Source organism: Struthio camelus, chromosome 16 (assembly GCF_040807025.1).
Source record: "Struthio camelus isolate bStrCam1 chromosome 16, bStrCam1.hap1, whole genome shotgun sequence".
Lineage (NCBI taxonomy): Eukaryota > Metazoa > Chordata > Aves > Struthioniformes > Struthionidae > Struthio > Struthio camelus.
The window spans coordinates 1,511,228-1,531,051 of NC_090957.1; the positions used below are offsets into that span (position 1 = coordinate 1,511,228).

General features: G+C 69.8%; 2 protein-coding genes across 2 annotated transcripts; both read left to right on the forward strand.

Annotated features, from left to right (window-relative positions):
• Window positions 1-1,421: 1,421 nt before the first annotated feature.
• On the forward strand, window positions 1,422-19,497 carry GIPR (gastric inhibitory polypeptide receptor). The gene is made up of 13 exons (XM_068910549.1): window positions 1,422-1,478; window positions 4,037-4,127; window positions 4,214-4,321; window positions 5,223-5,344; window positions 7,929-8,032; window positions 8,126-8,291; window positions 10,816-10,975; window positions 11,055-11,115; window positions 12,548-12,617; window positions 12,700-12,788; window positions 14,838-14,976; window positions 17,819-17,860; window positions 19,390-19,497. Exons 1-13 carry the CDS (start codon window positions 1,422-1,424, stop codon window positions 19,495-19,497), a joined length of 1,317 nt encoding a protein of 438 aa, XP_068766650.1.
• On the forward strand, window positions 15,777-17,478 carry LOC138061251 (uncharacterized). The gene has a single exon (XM_068910274.1). The coding sequence runs from the start codon at window positions 15,800-15,802 to the stop codon at window positions 17,249-17,251; it is 1,452 nt and encodes a 483-aa protein (XP_068766375.1). The 5' UTR covers window positions 15,777-15,799; the 3' UTR covers window positions 17,252-17,478.
• Window positions 19,498-19,824: the final 327 nt, after the last annotated feature.

The following is a 19,824-nucleotide window of genomic DNA, read 5'->3' on the forward strand; positions in this document are numbered from 1 at the left end:
ACCCAACGATGCACCCAACGATGCACCCAACGATGCACCCAACGATGCGCCTCTGCTAACGAGGCACCCAATGATTAATGACCGCTAAGATGCACCCCATGGTGAACTCAATGATGCGCCTCCGCTAACGATGCGCCTCTGCTAACGAGGCACCCAATGAGGCACCCAATGATTAATGACTGTCAAGACACACCCAACGATGCACCCAACAATGCGCCTCTGCTAACGAGGCAACCAATGATTAATGACCGCTAAGATGCACCCCATGATGAACTCAATGATGCGCCTCCGCTAACGATGCGCCTCTGCTAATGAGGCACCCAGGGGGCCCCCCAGCCGGACCGGGAGGTGTCGGGGTGCCAGGACGGCGCCGCCCCCTCCACCGGTGCTGCCCCCCCCCCCCCGGTGCTGCCCCGTCCCACCCCGGGGGCTGCACTGCCGGTTCTGGTGCCGGAGCCGGTGCCCACTGAGCCCTGAGCTGAGCCGGTACCGCCGGGGGCACCGGGGGGGGGACCGGGAGGCACCGGGAGGGAATCGGGGGGCACCGGGGGACACCGGGGGGGGAACCGGGAGGCACTGGGAGAGGAACAGGGGGTACTCGGGGGTGATAGGGGGGTACTGGGAGGCACTGGGAGAGGGATGGGGGGAACCGGGGGGCACCGGGGAGGGACGGGGGGAACCGGGGGGTGACGGGGGGAACCGGGGGGTGACGGGGGGACACCGGGGGCGTACCAGGAGGGAATCGGGGGGCACCGGGGAGGGACGGGGGAAGCCGGGGGGCACCGGCCAGCGCTGGCAGTGACCCCCCCCCCTCCGACGGCGGTTCTGGCGGGTCCGGACCGGGGTGAGGGGGTCTCTACCGGACTGGGGTCTCTACTGGGCCGGGGTGGGGGGGTCTCTACCAGACCGGGGTCTCTACCGGACCGGGTTGGGGGGGGTCTCTACCGGGGGGGGGTCTCTACCGGACCGGGGTGGGGGAGTCTCTACCGGACCGGAGTCTCTACCGGACCGGGGTGGGGGGTCTCTACCGGACCGGGGTCTCTACCGGACCGGGGGGGGGGTCTCTACCGGACCGGGGTCTCTACCGGACCGGGGGGGGGGTCTCTACTGGACCGGGGTCTCTACCGGACCGGGGTCTCTACCGGGGGGGGGGGAGTGGCTGCATTGCGGCTGCCCCGGTGTGTGTTTGGGGGGGCACCCGGTTCACCCCCACCCCCACCCCCGGGTCCCGGCAGGGGCCCAGGCGTCCGGGCGCCTCCCCGGGGCGGCCCCGGTGCCCTGGCAACGAGCGCGTCAAAGCGGCGGCGGGAGGCGGCGCCGGGCCGGTACCGGTACCGGAACGGGCTCCCCGCGGCCCCGGGGCCGCTTTGCCCCGAGGAGGCGCCGGTGCCCCGGGAGCCGCCGCCGCCGCCGCCGCCGCTATGGGACCCGGCGGAGCCGCGACGCCGCTGCTGGCCCGAGCGCTGCGGGGCGCCGAGGTGAGACCCGGGACCCCCCCCCCAAACTGGGACCCCCCCCCAACTGGGATCCTTCCTCAGGACCCCCCCGGGACCCCCCCCAAACTGGGACCCCCCCCCAGGGACCCCCCCCAAACCAGCCCCCCAACCGAGACCCCCCCGGGGACCCCCCCCAAACTGGGATCCTTCCTCAGGACCCCCCCAAACCAGCCCCCCAAACTGGGCCGCCCCCCCAAACTGGGACCCCCCCCAGGGACCCCCCCAAACCAGCCCCCCAAACCGAGACCCCCCCCAGGGACCCCCCCCAAACTGGGATCCTTCCTCAGGACCCCCCCCAAACCAGCCCCCCAAACCAAGACCCCCCCCAGGGACCCCCCCAAACTGGGATCCTTCCTCAGGACCCCCCCCAAACCAGCCCCCCAAACTGGGACCCCCCCAGGGACCCCCCCCAAACTGGGATTCTTCCTCAGGACCCCCCCCAAACCAGCCCCCCAACCGGGACCCCCCCCAGGGACCCCCCCCAAACTGGGATTCTTCCTCAGGACCCCCCCCAAACCAGCCCCCCAAACTGGGACCCCCCCAGGGACCCACCTCAAACTGGGATTCTTCCTCAGGACCCCCCCCAAACCAGCCCCCCAAACTGAGACCCCCCCCAGGGACCCCCCTCAAACTGGGATTCTTCCTCAGGACCCCCCCCAAACCAGCCCCCCAAACTGGGACCCCCCCAAACTGGGACCCCCCCCAGGGACCCTTCCCCAAACTGGGATCCTTCCTCAGGACCCCCCCCCCGGGGACCCCCCCAAACTGGGATCCTTCCTCAGGACCCCCCCAAACCAGCCCCCCAACCGGGACCCCCCCCAGGAACACCCCCCCAAACTGCCCCCCAACCAGGACCCCCCCAGGGACCCCCCAAACTGGCCCCCCCGGGGACCCCCCCAAACTGGGATCCTTCCTCAGGACCCCCCAAACCAGCCCCCCAACCGGGACCCCCCCAGGAACCCCCCCAAACTGCCCCCCAACCGGGACCCCCCCCCAGGGACCCCCCCAAACTGGCCCCCCCGGGACCCCCCCAAACTGGGATTCTTCCTCAGGACCCCCCCCAAACCAGCCCCCCAAACTGAGACCCCCCCAGGGACCCCCCTCAAACTGGGATTCTTCCTCAGGACCCCCCCAAACCAGCCCCCCAACCGGGACCCCCCCCAGGAACACCCCCCCAAACTGCCCCCCAACCAGGACCCCCCCAGGGACCCCCCCAAACTGGCCCCCCCTGGGACCCCCCCCAAACTGGGATTCTTCCTCAGGACCCCCCCAAACCAGCCCCCCAACCGGGACCCCCCCAGGGACCCCCCCCAAACCAGTCCCCCAAACTGGGATCCTTCCTCAGGACCCCCCCCCAAACTGGGACCCTCCCTTGGCCCCCCCATCACACAGGGACCCCCCATGGAAACTGGAACCCCCCCAGGATCCCCCCCGCCAACCGACACCACCCCCACGAGCCCCCAGATCCCCCCCTTGGCCTCCCTGGGCCCCCTCCTGACCCCTTGGGACCCCCCCATCACCCCACAGCCCCCACCCAGGACCCCCCTGGGCCCGTCGTTCCCCCCCCCAAACACCGAGAGCCCCTGCTCATGTCGGGCCCCCCCCCCACTGAGACCCCCCCCGCACCCCCCCCAGTTCTGAGGGTGCCCGGGTGCACGGCAGGGTGCTGGTTCCCGGTCCCGGGTGCACGGCAGGGTGCTGGTGCTGGTGCCGGGTGCACGGCAGGGTGCTGGTCCCGGGTGCACGGCAGGGTGCTGGTGCTGGTGCCGGGTGCACGGCAGGGTGCTGGTCCCGGGTGCACGGCAGGGTGCTGGTGCTGGTGCCCCGGGTGCACAGCAGGGTGCTGGTGCCGGGTGCACGGCAGGGTGCCGGTTTCCAGTGCTGGTTCCCAGTCCCGGGTGCACGGCAGGGTGCTGGTGCTGGGTCCCGGGTGCACCGCAGGGTGCTGGTGCCGGGTGCATGGCAGGGTGCTGGTGCTGGGTCCCGGGTGCACGGCAGGGTGCCAGTCCTGGGTGTACGGCAGGGTGCTGGTGCTGGGTCCCGGGTGCACGGCAGGGTGCTGGTGCCGGGTGCATGGCAGGGTGCTGGTGCTGGGTCCCGGGTGCACGGCAGGGTGCCAGTCCTGGGTGCACGGCAGAGTGCTGGTGCTGGGTCCCGGGTGCACGGCAGGGTGCTGGTGCCGGGTGCATGGCAGGGTGCTGGTGCTGGGTCCCGGGTGCACAGCAGGGTTCCAGTCCTGGGTGCACGGCAGAGTGCTGGTGCTGAGTCCCGGGTGCACGGCAGGGTGCTGGTGCTGGTCTCGGGTGCACAGCAGCGTGCTGCTTCCCAGTGCTGCTTCCCAGTGCCGGGTGGGTGGGTGCTGGGTGCCCGGCGGGTGGGTGCTGGGTGCCCGAGGGGGTGCCGGTTCCCAGTGCCGAGTGCTGGATGGGTGGGCACTGGGTGCACAGCAGGGTGTTGGTTCCCAGGGGCGGGTGCCCAGCGGGCGGGTGCTGGGTGCCCGGCAGGGTGCCGGCTCCCAGCACCCAGCGGGTGCCTTGCAGGGCGAGCGCTCGGCCGAGGACACGCTGGCCGCCTGGCAGCAGTACCGGCGCGCCTGCGAGCTGCGCCTGCGGCACGACCCGCCGGCACCCGGTGAGGGGGCGCCACGGGGGGAGGGGGGGGGGGACACGGGGACCGGGTGGGTGCTGACCCCCACCCTGCCCGGCCGCCCCCGCCAGGCCCCGTCTGCAACCGCAGCTTCGACATGTACGTGTGCTGGGGCGACGCGGCACCCAACAGCACCGCCACGGCACCCTGCCCCTGGTACCTGCCCTGGCACCACCAAGGTAACGGGGTGCTGGGTGCCGGGTGCACGGTGCGTGCCAGGTGTGGGGTGCCCGGCTGCATGCTGTGGGTGCCCAGTGCATGGTGGGTGCTGGGTGCAGAGTGCCTGGGTGCATGCTGCGGGGTGCTGGGTGCACGGTGCATGCCGGGTTGGGGGTGCCTATGTGCCCGCTGCAGGGTGCTGGGCGCATGGTGCATGCCAGGTGTGCCGTGCCCGGGTGCGCACTGCGGGGTGCCCAGTGCATGTTGGGTGCTGGGTGCATGCTGCATGCTGGGTGCACACTGCAGGGTGCTAGGTGCATGGTGCATGCTGAGTGTGGGGTGCCTGGGTGCACGCTGTGGGGTGCTGGGTGCTGGGTGCATGCCAGTTGCGAGGTGCCCAGGTGCATGCTGCAGGGTGCTGGGTGCCCGATGTGTGCCGGGGGCGCTGTGCCTGGGTGCACGCCGTGGGGTGCTGGGTGCTCACCGGGTGCCCGGTGTGTGCCGGGCGTGCCGTGCCTGGGTGCATGCTGCAGGGTGCTGGGTGCACGTTGGGTGTCCGGTGCATGCTGGGCGCACGTGCTGCAGGGTGCTGGGTGCACGCCGGGTGCCCGTGCATGCTGGGCGCATGTGCTGCAGGGTGCTGGGTGCACATTGGGTGCCCGTGCATGCTGGGCGCACGTGCTGCAGGGTGCTGGGTGCACACCGGGTGCCTGGTGCCCGGTGCACGCTGCAAGGTGCTGGGTGCATGCCGAATGCCGGGTGCGTGCTGGGTGCACGCTGCAAGGTGCTGGGTGCCCGCCGGCTGCCCAGTGCGTGCTGGGTGTGCCGTGCCTGGGTGCACGCTGGGTGCCCGGTGCATGCTGCAGGGTGCTGGGTGCCCGCCGGGTGCGGGGCTGACGGCGGCGGGGGCCGCCCCACCAGTGCAGGGCGGCGTGGTGGCCCGGCGCTGCGGCGCCGACGGGCAGTGGGTGACGGACGAGTCGGGGCTGCCCTGGCGGGACCACTCGCAGTGCGAGGACGCCGAGCAGGAGCAGCCGCTGCAGGTGAGCCCGCGGGCGCCCGCCGCCTGCGCCGCGCTGCACGCCGCCGGGCCGGGCCGAGCCGCGGCATGGTCTGCGATGCGCCCTGCGTCCCCGCGCGATCCTCTGCATCGCTGCGCCGTGCATCGCAGTGCGTCGCTGCGCCGTGCATCGCTGCAGCCTGCGCTCCTGTGCGTCGCTGCGCCGTGCGTCGCAGTGCATCGCTGCGCCGTGCATCGCTGCAGCCTGCGCTCCCGTGCGTCGCTGCGCCGTGCATCGCTGCAGCCTGCGCTCCTGTGCGTCGCTGCGCCGTGCGTCGCAGTGCATCGCTGCGCCGTGCATCGCTGCAGCCTGCGCTCCCGTGCGTCGCCGCGCCGTGCATCGCTGCAGCCTGCGCTCCCGTGCGTCGCAGCGCCGTGCGTCGCAGTGCATCGCCGCGCCGTGCATCGCTGCAGCCTGCGCTCCTGTGAGTCGCTGCGCCGTGCGTCGCAGTGCGTCGCCGCGCCGTGCATCGCTGCAGCCTGCGCTCCTGTGCGTCGCTGCGCCGTGCGTCGCAGTGCGTCGCTGCGCCGTGCATTGCTGCAGCCTGCGCTCCTGTGCGTCGCTGCGCCGTGCATCGCAGTGCATCACCGCGCCGTGCATCGCTGCAGCCTGCGCTCCTGTGCGTTGCTGCGCCGTGCGTCGCAGTGCATCACCGCGCCGTGCATCACTGCAGCCTGCGCTCCTGTGCGTCGCTGCGCCGTGCATCGCAGTGCATCGCCGCGCCGTGCATCGCTGCAGCCTGCGCTCCCGTGCGTCGCTGCGCCGTGCGTCGCAGTGCGTCGCTGCGCCGTGCATCGCTGCAGCCTGCGCTCCTGTGCGTCGCTGCACTGTGCATCGCAGTGCATCGCCACGCCGTGCATCACTGCAGCCTGCGCTCCTGTGCGTCGCTGCGCCGTGCATCGCAGTGCATCACCGCGCCGTGCATCGCTGCAGCCTGCGCTCCTGTGCGTCGCTGCACCGTGTGTCGCAGTGCGTCGCTGCGCCGTGCATCGCTGCAGCCTGTGCTCCTGTGCGTCGCTGCGCCGTGCGTCGCAGTGCATCACCGCGCCGTGCATCGCTGCAGCCTGCGCTCCTGTGCGTCGCTGCACTGTGCATCGCAGTGCATCGCCGCGCCGTGCATCGCTGCAGCCTGCGCTCCTGTGCGTCGCTGCACTGTGCATCGCAGTGCATCGCTGCGCCGTGCATCGCTGCAGCCTGCGCTCCTGTGCGTCGCTGCGCCGTGCGTCGCAGTGCGTCACCGCGCCGTGCATCGCTGCAGCCTGCGCTCCTGTGCGTCGCTGCACCGTGCGTCGCAGTGCATCGCTGCGCCGTGCATCGCTGCAGCCTGTGCTCCTGTGCATCGCTGCGCCGTGCGTCGCAGTGCATCACCGCGCCGTGCATTGCTGCAGCCTGTGCTCCTGTGCGTCGCTGCACCGTGCGTCGCAGTGCATCGCTGCGCCGTGCATCACTGCAGCCTGCGCTCCTGTGCGTCGCTGCGCCGTGCATTGCTGTGCATCACCGTGCCGTGCATCACTTTGCATTGCCGTGTGTCGCTGCAGCCTGCACTCCTGTGCATCGCCGCACTGTGCATCGCAGTGTGTCACCACGCTGTGCATCGCTGCAGCCTGCACTCCCGTGCATCGTTGCGCCGTGCATCACTGTGCATCGCCGTGCCGTGCATCACCTTGCATTGCCATGCCGTGCGTCGCAGCAGCCTGCGCTCCTGAGCATCGCCACGCTGTGCATCACTGTGCTGTGCAGCGCCGTGTTGTGCCCTGCTGCACCGTGCCGTGACGCTCACCGGGCTGCGCTGTGTCGCGCTGTGTCGTGACACGTGTCACTGCGCACCTCGCCGCAGGCTGCCTCCCCCCCGCCCCGCTCGGCTGTGCTGCCTCGGAGCAGGCTGGCGCGCGCCCCGCGGGGACGCCTGCTGCGCTGCGCTGCACCGCGCTGACACGTGCGGCGCCGTGCTGCGGTGCCCCATGCGGTGACGCGTGCGGCGCGGCACCGTGCGCCACGCGATGGGTCGTGCCGCGCTGCGTCGTGCTGCCCCACGCTGCGTCGGGCCCTGTGCCGGCATGCACCGCGCCGCGCCGCACTGCGCCGCGCTGCCCTGCAGCATGCTGCATCGAGCTGCGCCGCGTTGCACGGCGCTGCATCGAGCAGCGCAGCCCTGCACTGTGTTGCATGGCGCTGCATCGTGCTGCGTCGCATTGCACGGCGCTGCATTGAGCCGCACAGCCTTGCACTGCGTTGCACCATGCTGCATCGTGCTGCGCTGGATTGCACAGCGCCACATCGAGCCCCGCAGCCCCGCACCGCATTGCACAGTGCTGCATCGTGCTGCACCACGTTGCACGGCACTGCATCCTGCTGCACAGCCCCACACCACATTGCACGGCACTGCATCGTGCTGCACCACGTTGCACGGCACTGCATCGAGCCACGCAGCCTCGCACCGCATTGCACGGCGCTGCATCGTGCTGCACCACGTTGCACGGTGCTGCATCGAGCCGCGCGGCCCCACGCCGTGCAGCAGGGCGCCCAGCGGCGCGGGGGCTGAGCCGGCATCGCTGCGTCCCCGCAGCGGCAGGCCTGGCTGCTGGAGCAGTTCCGCCTGGTCTACACCGTGGGCTACTCCCTGTCGCTCGTCGCCCTGCTGCTGGCCCTGCTCCTGCTGCTGCTGTTCAGGTAGCCCCCGACCCGCCGGCAGGGGAGGGGCGGGTCCGGCTGGCGCCCGGACGCCTGGGCCCATGCGTGCTGCCCGGCGCCGTCCACCCGCAGGCGCCTGCGCTGCACCCGCAACTACATCCATGCCAACCTGTTCCTGTCGTTCGTGCTGCGGGCGGGCGCCATCCTGGCGCGGGACGCGCTGCTGCGGCGCCACCTGCCCCGGGCGCCCACCGGCCCCCCGGCCCCCCGCGACTTCTTCCAGCTCCTGGGGGAGCAGGTAGCACCCGCAGGCCCTGGGTGCGACCGGAAGCGGGTGCAACGGGTGCAGCGGGGGTGGTGGGTCCCATGGGAAGTGGGTGCAAGGGCTGGTGGGTGCGACAGGCAGTGGGTGCAACGGGTAGTGGGTGCAACAGGCGGCAGGTGCGACGGATTGCGCGTGCAATGGATGCAACGTGTGGTGGATGCAATGGGTTGCATGTGCAATGGATGCAACATGTGGATGCAATAGGTTGCGTGTGCAATGGATGCAATAGGCGTTGGGTGCAACAGGTGGCGGGTGCGATGGGTGCTGGGTGCAACAGGTTGCACAGCTGTTGGGTGCAATGGGTGTTGGGTGTGATGGGTGATCGGTGCAATGGATGTGATAGGTTGTGCATGCCATGGGCGGGGTGGGCGTTGGGTGCGATGGGTGCTGGGTGCGATGGGTTGCATGTGCAATGGGTGCGATGGGTGTTGGGCGTGATGGGCATTGGGTGCGACAGGTTGCATGGGCGTTGGGTGCAATGGATGCTGGGTGTGATGGGTTGCAAGAGCATTGGGCACGATGGGCGTTGGGTGCGAAAGGTTGCACGAGTGTTGGCGCGATGGGTGTTGGGCGTGATGAGTTCCACGTGCAATGGGTGCAATGGGCGTTGGGTGCGACAGGTTGCACGGGCGTTGGGGGCGATGGATGTTGGGTGTGACAGGTGCTGGGTGTGATGGGTGCTGGGTGCAATAGGTTGCACATGCAAGGGGTGCGATGGGTGTTGGGCGTGATGGGTGTTGGGTGTGACAGATTGCATGGGCTTTGGGTGCAATGGGTGCTGGATGCGACGGGTTGCATGCAAGAGCGTTGGGTGTGTTGGGTACTGGGTGCAATGGGCGTTGGGCGCGATGAGCGTTGGGCGCGATGGGTTGTATGGGCGTTGGGTGCGATGGGCGTTGGGTGTGACGGGTTGCACGTGCAATGGGTGCGATGGGCGTTGGGTGTGACGGGTTGCACGTGCAATGGGTGCGATGGGCGTTGGGTGTGATGGGCATTGGGTGCAATGGGTTACACGGGCATTGGGTGTGATGGGCGTTGGGTGCGATGGGTGTTGGGTGCTATGGGCGTTGGGCGCGATGGGCGTTGGGTGCAATGGGTTGCACGGGTTTTTGGTGTGATGGGCGTTGGGTGCAATGGGTTGCACAGGCGTTGAGTGCGATGGGCATTGGGTGTGATGGGTGTTGGGTGCAATGGGTTGCACGGGTGTTGGGTGCGATGGGCGTCGGGCGCGATGGGTTGCACGTGCAATGAGCGCGATGGGCGTTGGGCACGATGGGCGTTGGGTGCAATGGGTTGCACAGGCGTTGGGCGCGTTGGGCGCGATGGGCGTTGGGCGCGATGGGTTGCACGGGCATTGGGTGCGAGGGGCGTTGGGCACGAGGGGCGTTGGGCGCGATGGGCGTTGGGCGCGATGGGTTGCATGGGCATTGGGCGCGATGGGCGTTGGGTGCAATGGGCGCGATGGGCGTTGGGCGCGATGGACGCGATGGGCGTTGGGCGCAATGGGTTGCATGGGCGTTGGGTGTGATGGGCGTTGGGCGCAATGGGTTGCATGGGCGTTGGGTGTGATGGGCGTTGGGCGCGATGGGTTGCATGGGCATTGGGCGCGATGGGTTGCATGGGCATTGGGCGCGATGGGCGTTGGGTGCAATGGGCGCGATGGGCGTTGGGCGCGATGGACGCGATGGGCGTTGGGCGCAATGGGTTGCATGGGCGTTGGGTGTGATGGGCGTTGGGCGCGATGGGCGCGATGGGCGTTGGGCGCGATGGGTTGCACGGGCGTCGGGCGCGATGGGCGTCGGGCGCGATGGGCGTCGGGCACGATGGGTGTTGGGCACGATGGGCGTTGGGCGCAATGGGTTGCACAGGCGTTGGGCGCGATGGACGTTGGGCGCGATGGGCGTTGGGCGCGATGGGCGTTGGGTGCGATGGGCATTGGGTGCGATGGGTTGCACAGGCGTTGGGCGCGATGGGCGTTGGGTGCAATGGGCATGATGGGCGTTGGGCGCGATGGGTTGCACAGGCGTTGGGCGCGATGGGTGTTGGGCGCGATGGGTGTTGGGCGCGATGGGCGTTGGGCGCGATGGGCGCGATGGGCGTTGGGTGCAATGGGCATGATGGGCGTTGGGCGTGATGGGTTGCACAGGCATTGGGCGCGATGGGTGTTGGGCGCGATGGGTGTTGGGCGCGATGGGCGTTGGGCGCGATGGGTTGCACGGGCGTCGGGCGCGATGGGCGTCGGGCGCGATGGGCGATGGGCGCGATGGGCGTTGGGCGCGATGGGCGTTGGGCGCAATGGGCGCGATGGGCGTTGGGCGCGATGGGCGTTGGGCGCGATGGGCGCGATGGGCGTTGGGCGCGATGGGTTGCACGGGCGTCGGGCGCGATGGGCGTTGGGCGCGATGGGCGCGAGGGGCGTCGGGCGCGCCGGCTTGCGCGTGCCGTGGGGGGGCGGGCGGGGGGCCGGGGGCCGGGCGCCGAGCGGGGGCTGCCGCAGGGGGCGGCGGGCTGCCGCGCGGCCCAGGCGCTGGCGCAGTACTGCGTGGCCGCCAACTACGCCTGGCTGCTGGTGGAGGGGCTGCACCTGGACGCGCTGCTGGCCCGGCCCGCCGGCCCGGCCCCCCGCCGCCTGCCCGCCTACCTGCTGCTCGGCTGGGGTGAGCGGGGCCCCGGGGGGCCGGGCGGGTGGGGGGGGGGGACACGCCGCCGGCCCCCCTCACCCGGCGCCCTCCCCAGGGGCCCCCGGCCTGGTCGTGGCGCCCTGGGCCGTCGTGCGCTACCTCTACGAGAACGAGCGGTGAGCGGCGGCGTGCGTGTCCCCTTCCGTGTCCCCCTCCGTGTCCCCTTCCGTGTCCCCTCCCATGGCCCCTTGTCCCGGTGCATCGCCCCATGGCCCTGTCCCCCTGCTGGCCCCCGCGTCCTCGTGCCACCCCCCCATGTGTCCCCTTGTCCCACCATGGCCCCTTGTCCCACCATGGCCCCTTGCCCCCTTGTCCCACCATGTCCCCTTGTCCCCTTGTCCCACCATGTCCCCTTGTCCCACCATGGCCCCTTGTCCCACCATGGCCCCTTGTCCTGCTGCATCGCCCCATGGCCCTGTCCCCCTGCTGTCCCCCGCGTCCTCGTGCCACCCCCCCATGTGTCCCCTTGTCCCACCATGGCCCCTTGTCCCACCATGGCCCCTTGCCCCATGTGTCCCCTTGCCCCACCATGGCCCCTTGTCCCACCATGGCCCCTTGTCCTGCTGCATCGCCCCATGGCCCTGTCCCCCTGCTGTCCCCCACGTCCTCGTGCCACCCCTCCCATGTGTCCCCTTGTCCCACCATGTCCCCTTGCCCCACCATGGCCCCTTGTCCCACCATGGCCCCTTGTCCTGCTGCATCGCCCCATGGCCCTGTCCCCCTGCTGGCCCCCGCGTCCTCGTGCCACCCCCCCATGTGTCCCCTTGCCCCACCATGTCCCCTTGTCCCACCATGTCCCCTTGTCCTGCTGCATCGCCCCATGGCCCTGTCCCCCTGCTGTCCCCCGCGTCCTCGTGCCACCCCCCCATGTGTCCCCTTGCCCCACCATGTCCCCTTGTCCCACCATGTCCCCTTGCCCCACCATGGCCCCATGTCCCCTTGCCCCACCATGGCCCCTTGCCCCACCATGGCCCCTTGTCCCACCATGTCCCCTTGCCCCATGTGTCCCCTTGTCCCACCATGGCCCCTTGTCCCACCATGGCCCCTTGTCCTGCTGCATCGCCCCATGGCCCTGTCCCCCTGCTGTCCCCCGCGTCCTCGTGCCACCCCCCCATGTGTCCCCTTGCCCCACCATGTCTCCTTGTCCCACCATGGCCCCTTGTCCCACCATGGCCCCATGTCCCCTTGTCCCACCATGTCCCCTTGTCCCACCATGCCCCCTTGTCCCACCATGCCCCCATGTCCCCCTGTGTCCCTATGTCCTTATCTTCCTATGTCCCCATATCCCCCGTGTCCTCATGCCCCTGTGTCCCCGTGTCCCTATGTCCTCATATTCCTATGTCCTCGTGTCCCCATGTCCCCCGTGTCCCCATGTCCCCCGTGTCCCCATGTCCCTATGTCCTTATATTCCTATGTCCATGTGTCCCGCTGTGTCCCCGCGTGTCCGCTGTGTCCCCGTGTCCCCGCCGTGTCCCCACCGTGTCCCCACGTCCCCGCCGTGTCCCCGCGTCCCCGCCGTGTCCCCACGTCCCTGCCATGTCCCCGCAGGTGCTGGGAGCGCACGGACCGGGCGCCCTTCTGGTGGATCATCCGCTGCCCCATCCTGCTGGCCGTGGCGGTGGGTGCGGGCGCGGGCGCGGGGACGGGGACGGGGACGGGGACGTCGCCGCGGGGTGACGCCGCCGCCGCCACCCCCCCAGGTCAACTTCGTGCTCTTCGTCCGCATCGTCCGCGTCCTGGTGGCCAAGCTGCGGGCGCAGCAGCTGCGCTGCTCCGACTACCGCCTCCGGTGGGGACACGGGGGGACACGGGGACACGGGGGGACACGGGGACACAGGGGACACGGGGGGACACGGGGACACGGGGACACGGGGGAAACGGGGGGACACGGGGGGCTGCCGCCTCCGGTGGGGACACCGCGGGGGGACGCGGGGACATGGGGGGACACGGGGGGCTGCCGCCTCCGGTGGGGACACCGCGGGGGGACATGGGGGGACACGGGGGGCTGCTGCCTCCGGTGGGGACACCGCGGGGGGACATGGGGGGACACGGGGGGCTGCTGCCTCCGGTGGGGACACCGCGGGGGGACATGGGGGGACACGGGGGGACACGGGGCGCTGCAGCCTCTAGTGGGGACACCGTGGGCACATGGGGGACACGGGGGACACTGCGGGGACATGGGGGACACAGGGTGCCGCCGCCTCCGGTGGGGACAGGGACACGGGGGGGACACCCTGGGGACACGGGGGGGGCTGCTGCCTCTGGAGGGGACGGGGACGCCGTGGGGGGACAGGGGCAGGGGACGTGAGGGAGGCAGGGAGACAGGGGAAATGGGGACACAGGGGTCACGGGGACATGGGGGACACAGGGATGGGGACACGGGACAGTGAGGGGATGAGGGACGGGACAGGACACGTGGGACACAAGGGGCAGGGGACACGCGTGACACGGGGGGGGACAGGACGTGGGGGACGCTGTCCTCATCCTGTCCCTGTCCCCCCTTGTCCTGTCCCGTCACCGTCCCCCTTGTGTCCCTGTCTCTCCCCGTCCCTGTCCCCGTCCCCATTGTGTCCCCATCGCTGTCCTTGTCCTCATTCCTGTTGCCATTGTGTCCCCGTCCCGTCCCCATGGTGTCCCCATCCACGTCCCCGTCCCCATCCTGTCCCCATGGTGTCCCCACGGTGTCCCTGTCCCCATCCCCATTGTATCCTCATCTCTGGTCCCATTGTGTCCCTGTCCCCGTCCCCATTGTATCCTCATCCCTGTCCCCACGGTGTCCCCGTCCCTGTCCCCATCATATCTTCATTCCTGTCCCCATGGTGTCCCCGTCCCCATCCCCGTCCTGTCCCCATGATGTCCCTGTCCCCATCCCCATTGTATCCTCATCCCTGTCCCCACGGTGTCCCCATCCCCATCCTGTCCCCATGGTGGCCCCATGGTGTCCCCGTCCCCATCCCCATCCCCATCCTGTCCCCATGGTGTCCCCGTCCCCATCCCTATCCCCATCCCCGTCCTGTCCCCATGGTGTCCCTGTCCCCATCATATCTTCATCCCTGTCCCCACGGTGTCCCCATCCCCGTCCTGTCCCCATGATGTCTCCATCCCCGTCCCCATCGTATCCTCATCCCTGTCCCCACGGTGTCCCCATCCCTGTCCCCATCCCCATCCTGTCCCCATGGTGTCCCCATCCGCGTCCCCATCCCCATCGTATCCTCATCCCTGTCCCCACGGTGTCCCCATCCCCGTCCTGTCCCCATGGTGGCCCCATGGTGTCCCCGTCCCCATCCCCATCCCCATCCTGTCCCCATGGTGTCCCCGTCCCCATCCCTATCCCCATCCCCGTCCTGTCCCCATGGTGTCCCTGTCCCCATCATATCTTCATCCCTGTCCCCACGGTGTCCCCATCCCCGTCCTGTCCCCATGATGTCTCCATCCCCGTCCCCATCGTATCCTCATCCCTGTCCCCACGGTGTCCCCATCCCCGTCCCCATCCCCGTCCTGTCCCCATGGTGTCCCTGTCCCCGTCCCCATTGTATCCTCATCCCTGGGCCCACGGTGTCCCCATCCCTGTCCCCATCCCCATCCTGTCCCCATGGTGTCCCCATCCGCGTCCCCATCCCCATCGTATCCTCATCCCTGTCCCCATGGTGTCCCCATCCCCGTCCCCGTCCCCATCCTGTCCCCATGGTGTCCCCATCGCTGTCCTGTCCCCGTGGTGTCCCCGTCCCCGTCCCCATCGTATCCTCATCCCTGTCCCCGCGGTGTCCCCATGGTGTCCCCATCGCTGTCCTGTCCCCGCGGTGTCCCCGTCCCCGTCCCCCCGGCGCCGCCGGGGCAGGCTGGCGCGCTCGACGCTGACGCTGGTGCCGCTGCTGGGGGTGCACGAGGTGGCCTTCGCCCTGGTGGCCGAGGAGCCGGCGCGGGGGGCCCTGCGCCACGGCCGCCTCCTGCTCCAGCTGCTGCTCTCCTCCGGGCAGGTGCGGCCCGGCCGCGCGCACGCCTGCGCACGCCTGCACACGCATGCACACACATGCACACGCATGCTCACGGCTGCACACGCCTGCTCACGGCTGCTCACGGCTGCACACGGCTGCACACGCCTGCTCACGGCTGCACACGCATGCTCACGGCTGCGCACACATGCTCACGGCTGCTCACGGCTGCACACGGCTGCACACGCATGCTCACGGCTGCGCACACCTGCACACGCATGCTCACAGCTGTGCACACCTGCACATGCCTGCGCACGCATGCTCACGGCTGCACACGCATGCTCATGGCTGTGCACACCTGCACACGCCTGCTCACGGCTGCACACGCATGCTCACGGCTGCGCACGCCTGCTCACGGCTGCACACGCATGCTCACGGCTGCACACGCCTGCTCACGGCTGCGCACAGCTGCGCACGCATGCACACGGCTGCGCACACATGCTCACGGCTGCGCATGCCTGCACACGCCTGCTCACGGCTGCACACACATGCTCACAGCTGCACACGCATGCTCACGGCTGCACATGCCTGCACACGGCTACACACAGCTGCGCACGCCTGCACACACATGCTCATGGCTGCACACGCATGCACACGCCTGCACACGCATGCTCACGGCTGCACATGCATGCACACGGCTGCACACAGCTGCGCACGCCTGCACACGCATGCTCACGGCTGCACACGCATGCACACGGCTGCACACAGCTGCGCACGCCTGCACACGCATGCTCACGGCTGCACATGCATGCACACGGCTGCACACAGCTGCGCACGCCTGCACACGCATGCTCACGGCTGCACACGCATGCTCACGGCTGCACATGCATGCACACGGCTGCACACAGCTGCGCACGCCTGCACACGCATGCTCACGGCTGCACACAGCTGCGCACGCATGCTCACGGCTGTGCACACCTGCGCACGCATGCTCACGGCTGTGCACACATGCTCACGGCTGTGCACACCTACTCAGGCCTGCACATGCCTGCGCACACATGCACACGGCTGTGCACACCTGCACATGGCTGCGCACGCCTGCACACGCATGCTCACGGCTGCACACACATGCTCACGGCTGCACACAGCTGCACACGCATGCTCACGGCTGCGCATGCCTGCACACGCATGCTCATGGCTGCTCACGGCTGTGCACACCTGCACACGCCTGCACACGGCTGCGCACGGCTGCGCACGCCTGCACACGCATGCTCACACATGCACACACATGCTCACGGCTGTGCACACCTGCGCACGCCTGCACACGCCAGCTCATGGCTGCACACACCTGCACACAGCTGCACACGCCTGCACATGCCTGCATACGCATGCACACGGCTGTGCACACCTGCACACGGCTGCGCACGCCTGCACACGCATGCTCACGGCTGCTCACACATGCTCACAGATGCACACGGCTGTGCACATCTGTGCACGGCTGCTCACGGCTGTGCACGGCTGCTCATGGCTGCACACGCATGCACACGCATGCACACGGCTGCTCATGGCTGCACACGCCTGCGCACAGCTGCACACGCCTGCGCACGGCTGCACATGCATGCACACGGCTGCGCACGGCTGCACACGCATGTGCATGGCTGCACACGCATGCTCATGGCTGCACACGCCTGCGCACGGCTGCACACGCCTGCACACGGCTGCTCACACCTGCACACGGCTGCTCACGCCTGCACATGGCTGCGCACGGCTGCTCACGCCTGCTCATGCATGCACACGCTTGCTCACGGCTGCTCACGGCTGCACACGCCTGCTCACGCATGCACACGCCTGCACACGGATGCTCACGCCTGCGCACAGCTACTCATGCCTGCACACACCTGCACACGTCTGCGCACACATGCACACGCATGTGCATGCCTGCACTCGCCTGCACACACATGCACACGCCGGTGCTCGAGCAGCATGCACGTGCATGGCCGTGTTGGAGCGGGCGCTGGCATGTCCCAGCGTGTGCACGCGTGTGCACACGTGTCGGGGTGCACGGGGCTGGGTGGCCGCGCGCGTGCACACACATGCGTGTGCCTGGCCGCGTGCGTGCCCGTGTCCAAGCATGTGCCTGCGTGCAACCGTGTGCACACGTGGGTGCGTCCGTGTGCGCGTGGGGGCGAGCACGCGCAGGCAGGTGTGCGGCCATGCCCACGCATGCCAACCCATGTGCGGCTGCACGCGTGTGCAAGCAGCCGTGTGTGCGTGTCGGAGCGCCCGCGCACGCGTCCCCGTGCAACGTGTCCCCACGTGACGTGTCCCCACGTGACGTGTCCCTACGTGACGTGTCCCCGTGCGACGTGTCCCCGTGCGACGTGTCCCCGTTCGGCGTGTCCCCACGTGACGTGTCCCCGTGCAACGCGGCCCCGTGCGACGTGTCCTCACGTGATGTGTCCCCACGACGTGTCCCCCGATGTGTCCCTGTGCGACGCGTCCCCGTGCGACGCATCCCCGTGCGAGGTGTCCCCGTGCGACGCGTCCCTGTGCGACACGTCCCCATGCGAGGCGTCCCCGTGCGACGTGTCCCCGTGCGACGCGTCCCTGTGCGACACGTCCCCATGCGAGGCGTCCCCGTGCAACGTGTCCCTGTGCAACGTGTCCCCCTGATGTGTCCCCGTGCGATGGGTCCCCATGCGAGGCGTCCCCGTGCGTCGCATCCCCATGCGACGTGTCCCCGTGCGACGTGTCCCCGCGTGACGTGTCCCCGCGTGACGTGTCCCCGTGCGACGCGTCCCCGTGCAACACGTCCCCGTGCGACGTGTCCCCGTGCAAGGTGTCCCCGTGCGACGTGTCCCCATGCGAGGCCGCTCTCTCCCCCCAGGGTCTCATCGTCAGCATCCTCTACTGCTTCGTCAACAAGGAGGTGGGGGCCGCGTGCAAGCGTGTCGGGGCGTGTTGGGGTGTGCTGGGCCGTGCAGCGTGTCGTGCCGTGCAGCGTGTTGGCGTGTGCAACGTGCCGTGCGGCATCTCGTGCCATGTAGCGTGTCGGGCCGTGCAGCATGTCGTGCAGCGTGCCACATAGCGTGTCAGGGTATGTAGCATGTAGCGTGTCGGGGAGTGTAGTGTGCAGCATGCTGTGTAGCGTGTTGGGGCATGTAGCTTGTAGCATGTCGGGGCGTGCAGTGTGTTGCATGTCGGGGCGTGCAGCGTGTCAGGGCGTGTAGCGTGTCGCGTGTCACATGTCGGGGCGTGCAGTGTGTCAGGGCGTGCAGCGTGCAGCGTGTCAAGGCATGTAGCGTGCAGCGTGTCGGGGCGTGTAGCATGTTGGGTTGTGTAGCATGTCGGGGCGTGCAGTGTGTTGCATGTCGGGGTGTGCAGCGTGCAGCGTGTCGGGGCGTGCAGCGTGTCGGGGAGTGCAGCATGTCGCATGTCAGGGCGTGCAGCATGTCGAGGCGTGCAGCGTGTCGAGCCGTGTAGCGTGTCGGGGCATGCAGCGTGTTGGGGAGTGCAGCATGTCGTGTGTCAGGGTGTGCAGCATGTCGAGGCGTGCAGCGTGTCAAGCCGTGTAGCGTGTCGAGGCGTGCAGTGTGTTGAGGCGTGCAGGATGTCGCATGTCAGGGCGTGCAGCATGTCGAGGCGTGCAGCGTGTCAAGGCGTGTAGCGTGTCGGGGCGTGCAGCATGTCGCATGTCAGGGCGTGCAGCGTGTCAGGGCGTGCAGCATGTCGGGGCGTGCAGCGTGTCGAGCCGTGCAGCGTGTCGGGGCGTGCAGCATGTCGTGTGTCAGGGCGTGCAGCATGTCAGGGCGTGCAGCGTGCAGCATGTCGCGTGTCAGGGCGTGTAGCGTGTGGGGCGTGCAGCGTGTCGAGGCATGCAGCATGTCGGGGCGTGCAGCATGTCGGGGCGTGTAGCGTGTGGGGCGTGCAGCGTGTCGAGGCGTGCAGCATGTCACGTGTCAGAGCGTGTAGCATGTCGGGGCGTGCAGCATGTCGGGGCGTGCAGCGTGTCGGGGCATGCAGCATGTCGGGGCGTGCAGCGTGCAGCATGCAGCATGTCGGGGCGTGCAGCATGTTGCGTGTCAGGGCGTGCAGCGTGTCGGGGCGTGCAGCGTGCAGCGTGCAGCGTGTCGGGGCGTGTAGCGTGTCACGTGTCAGGGCGTGTAGCATGTCGGGGCGTGCAGCGTGTTGAGGCATGCAGCATGTTGCGTGTCAGGGCGTGCAGCGTGTCAGGGCGTGCAGCGTGTCGAGGCGTGCAGCATGTCGTGTGTCAGGGCGTGTAGCGTGTCAGGGCGTGCAGCGTATCGAGGCATGCAGCATGTTGCGTGTCAGGGCGTGCAGCGTGTCGGGGCGTGCAGCATGTCGCGTGTCAGGGCGTGTAGCGTGTCAGGGCGTGCAGCATGTCGCGTGTCAGGGCGTGTAGCGTGTCGGGGCGTGCAGCGTGTCGGGTGCCCGCAGGTGCAGGCCGAGGTGCGGCGCAGCTGGCGGCGGTGCCGGCCCGGCCCCCCCCGGCGCCCCCCACCGGCGCCCCCCCGCTCCCCCCTCGCCGCCGACACCCCCTGCTGAGGAGGCGCCCGGGGGTCCGGGGGGGCCCTGACACCCTGGGGTGCTTGGGAGGGGTTCTGGGGGGGCCCTGACACCCTGGGGTGCCGGGGGGGGTATGGGGGGGTCTGGAGGGGCCCTGACACCCTGGGGTGCTGGAGGGGGTCTGTGGGGGTCTTTGGGGGCCCTGACACCTTGGGGTGCCGGGGGGAGTCTGGGGGGGTCCGGGGGGGCCCTGACACCCTGGGGTGCTGGGGAGGGGTCTGGGGGGGGTCTAGGGGACCCCTGACACCTTGGGGTGCTGGGGAGGCTCTGGGGGGGTCTGGGGGGGGCCCTGAAACCCTGGGGTGC

Coding starts and splice junctions, on each gene's coding strand:
- GIPR (XM_068910549.1), top strand. CDS start 1,422: ATGGGACCCGGCGGAGCCGCGACGCCGCTGCTGGCCCGAGCGCTGCGG. Junction 4,128..4,213: donor GCACGACCCGCCGGCACCCG/GTGAGGGGGCGC, acceptor CGCCCCCGCCAG/GCCCCGTCTGCAACCGCAGC. Junction 14,977..17,818: donor TGCTGCTCTCCTCCGGGCAG/GTGCGGCCCGGC, acceptor CTCTCCCCCCAG/GGTCTCATCGTCAGCATCCT.
- LOC138061251 (XM_068910274.1), top strand. CDS start 15,800: ATGCTCACGGCTGCACATGCATGCACACGGCTGCACACAGCTGCGCAC.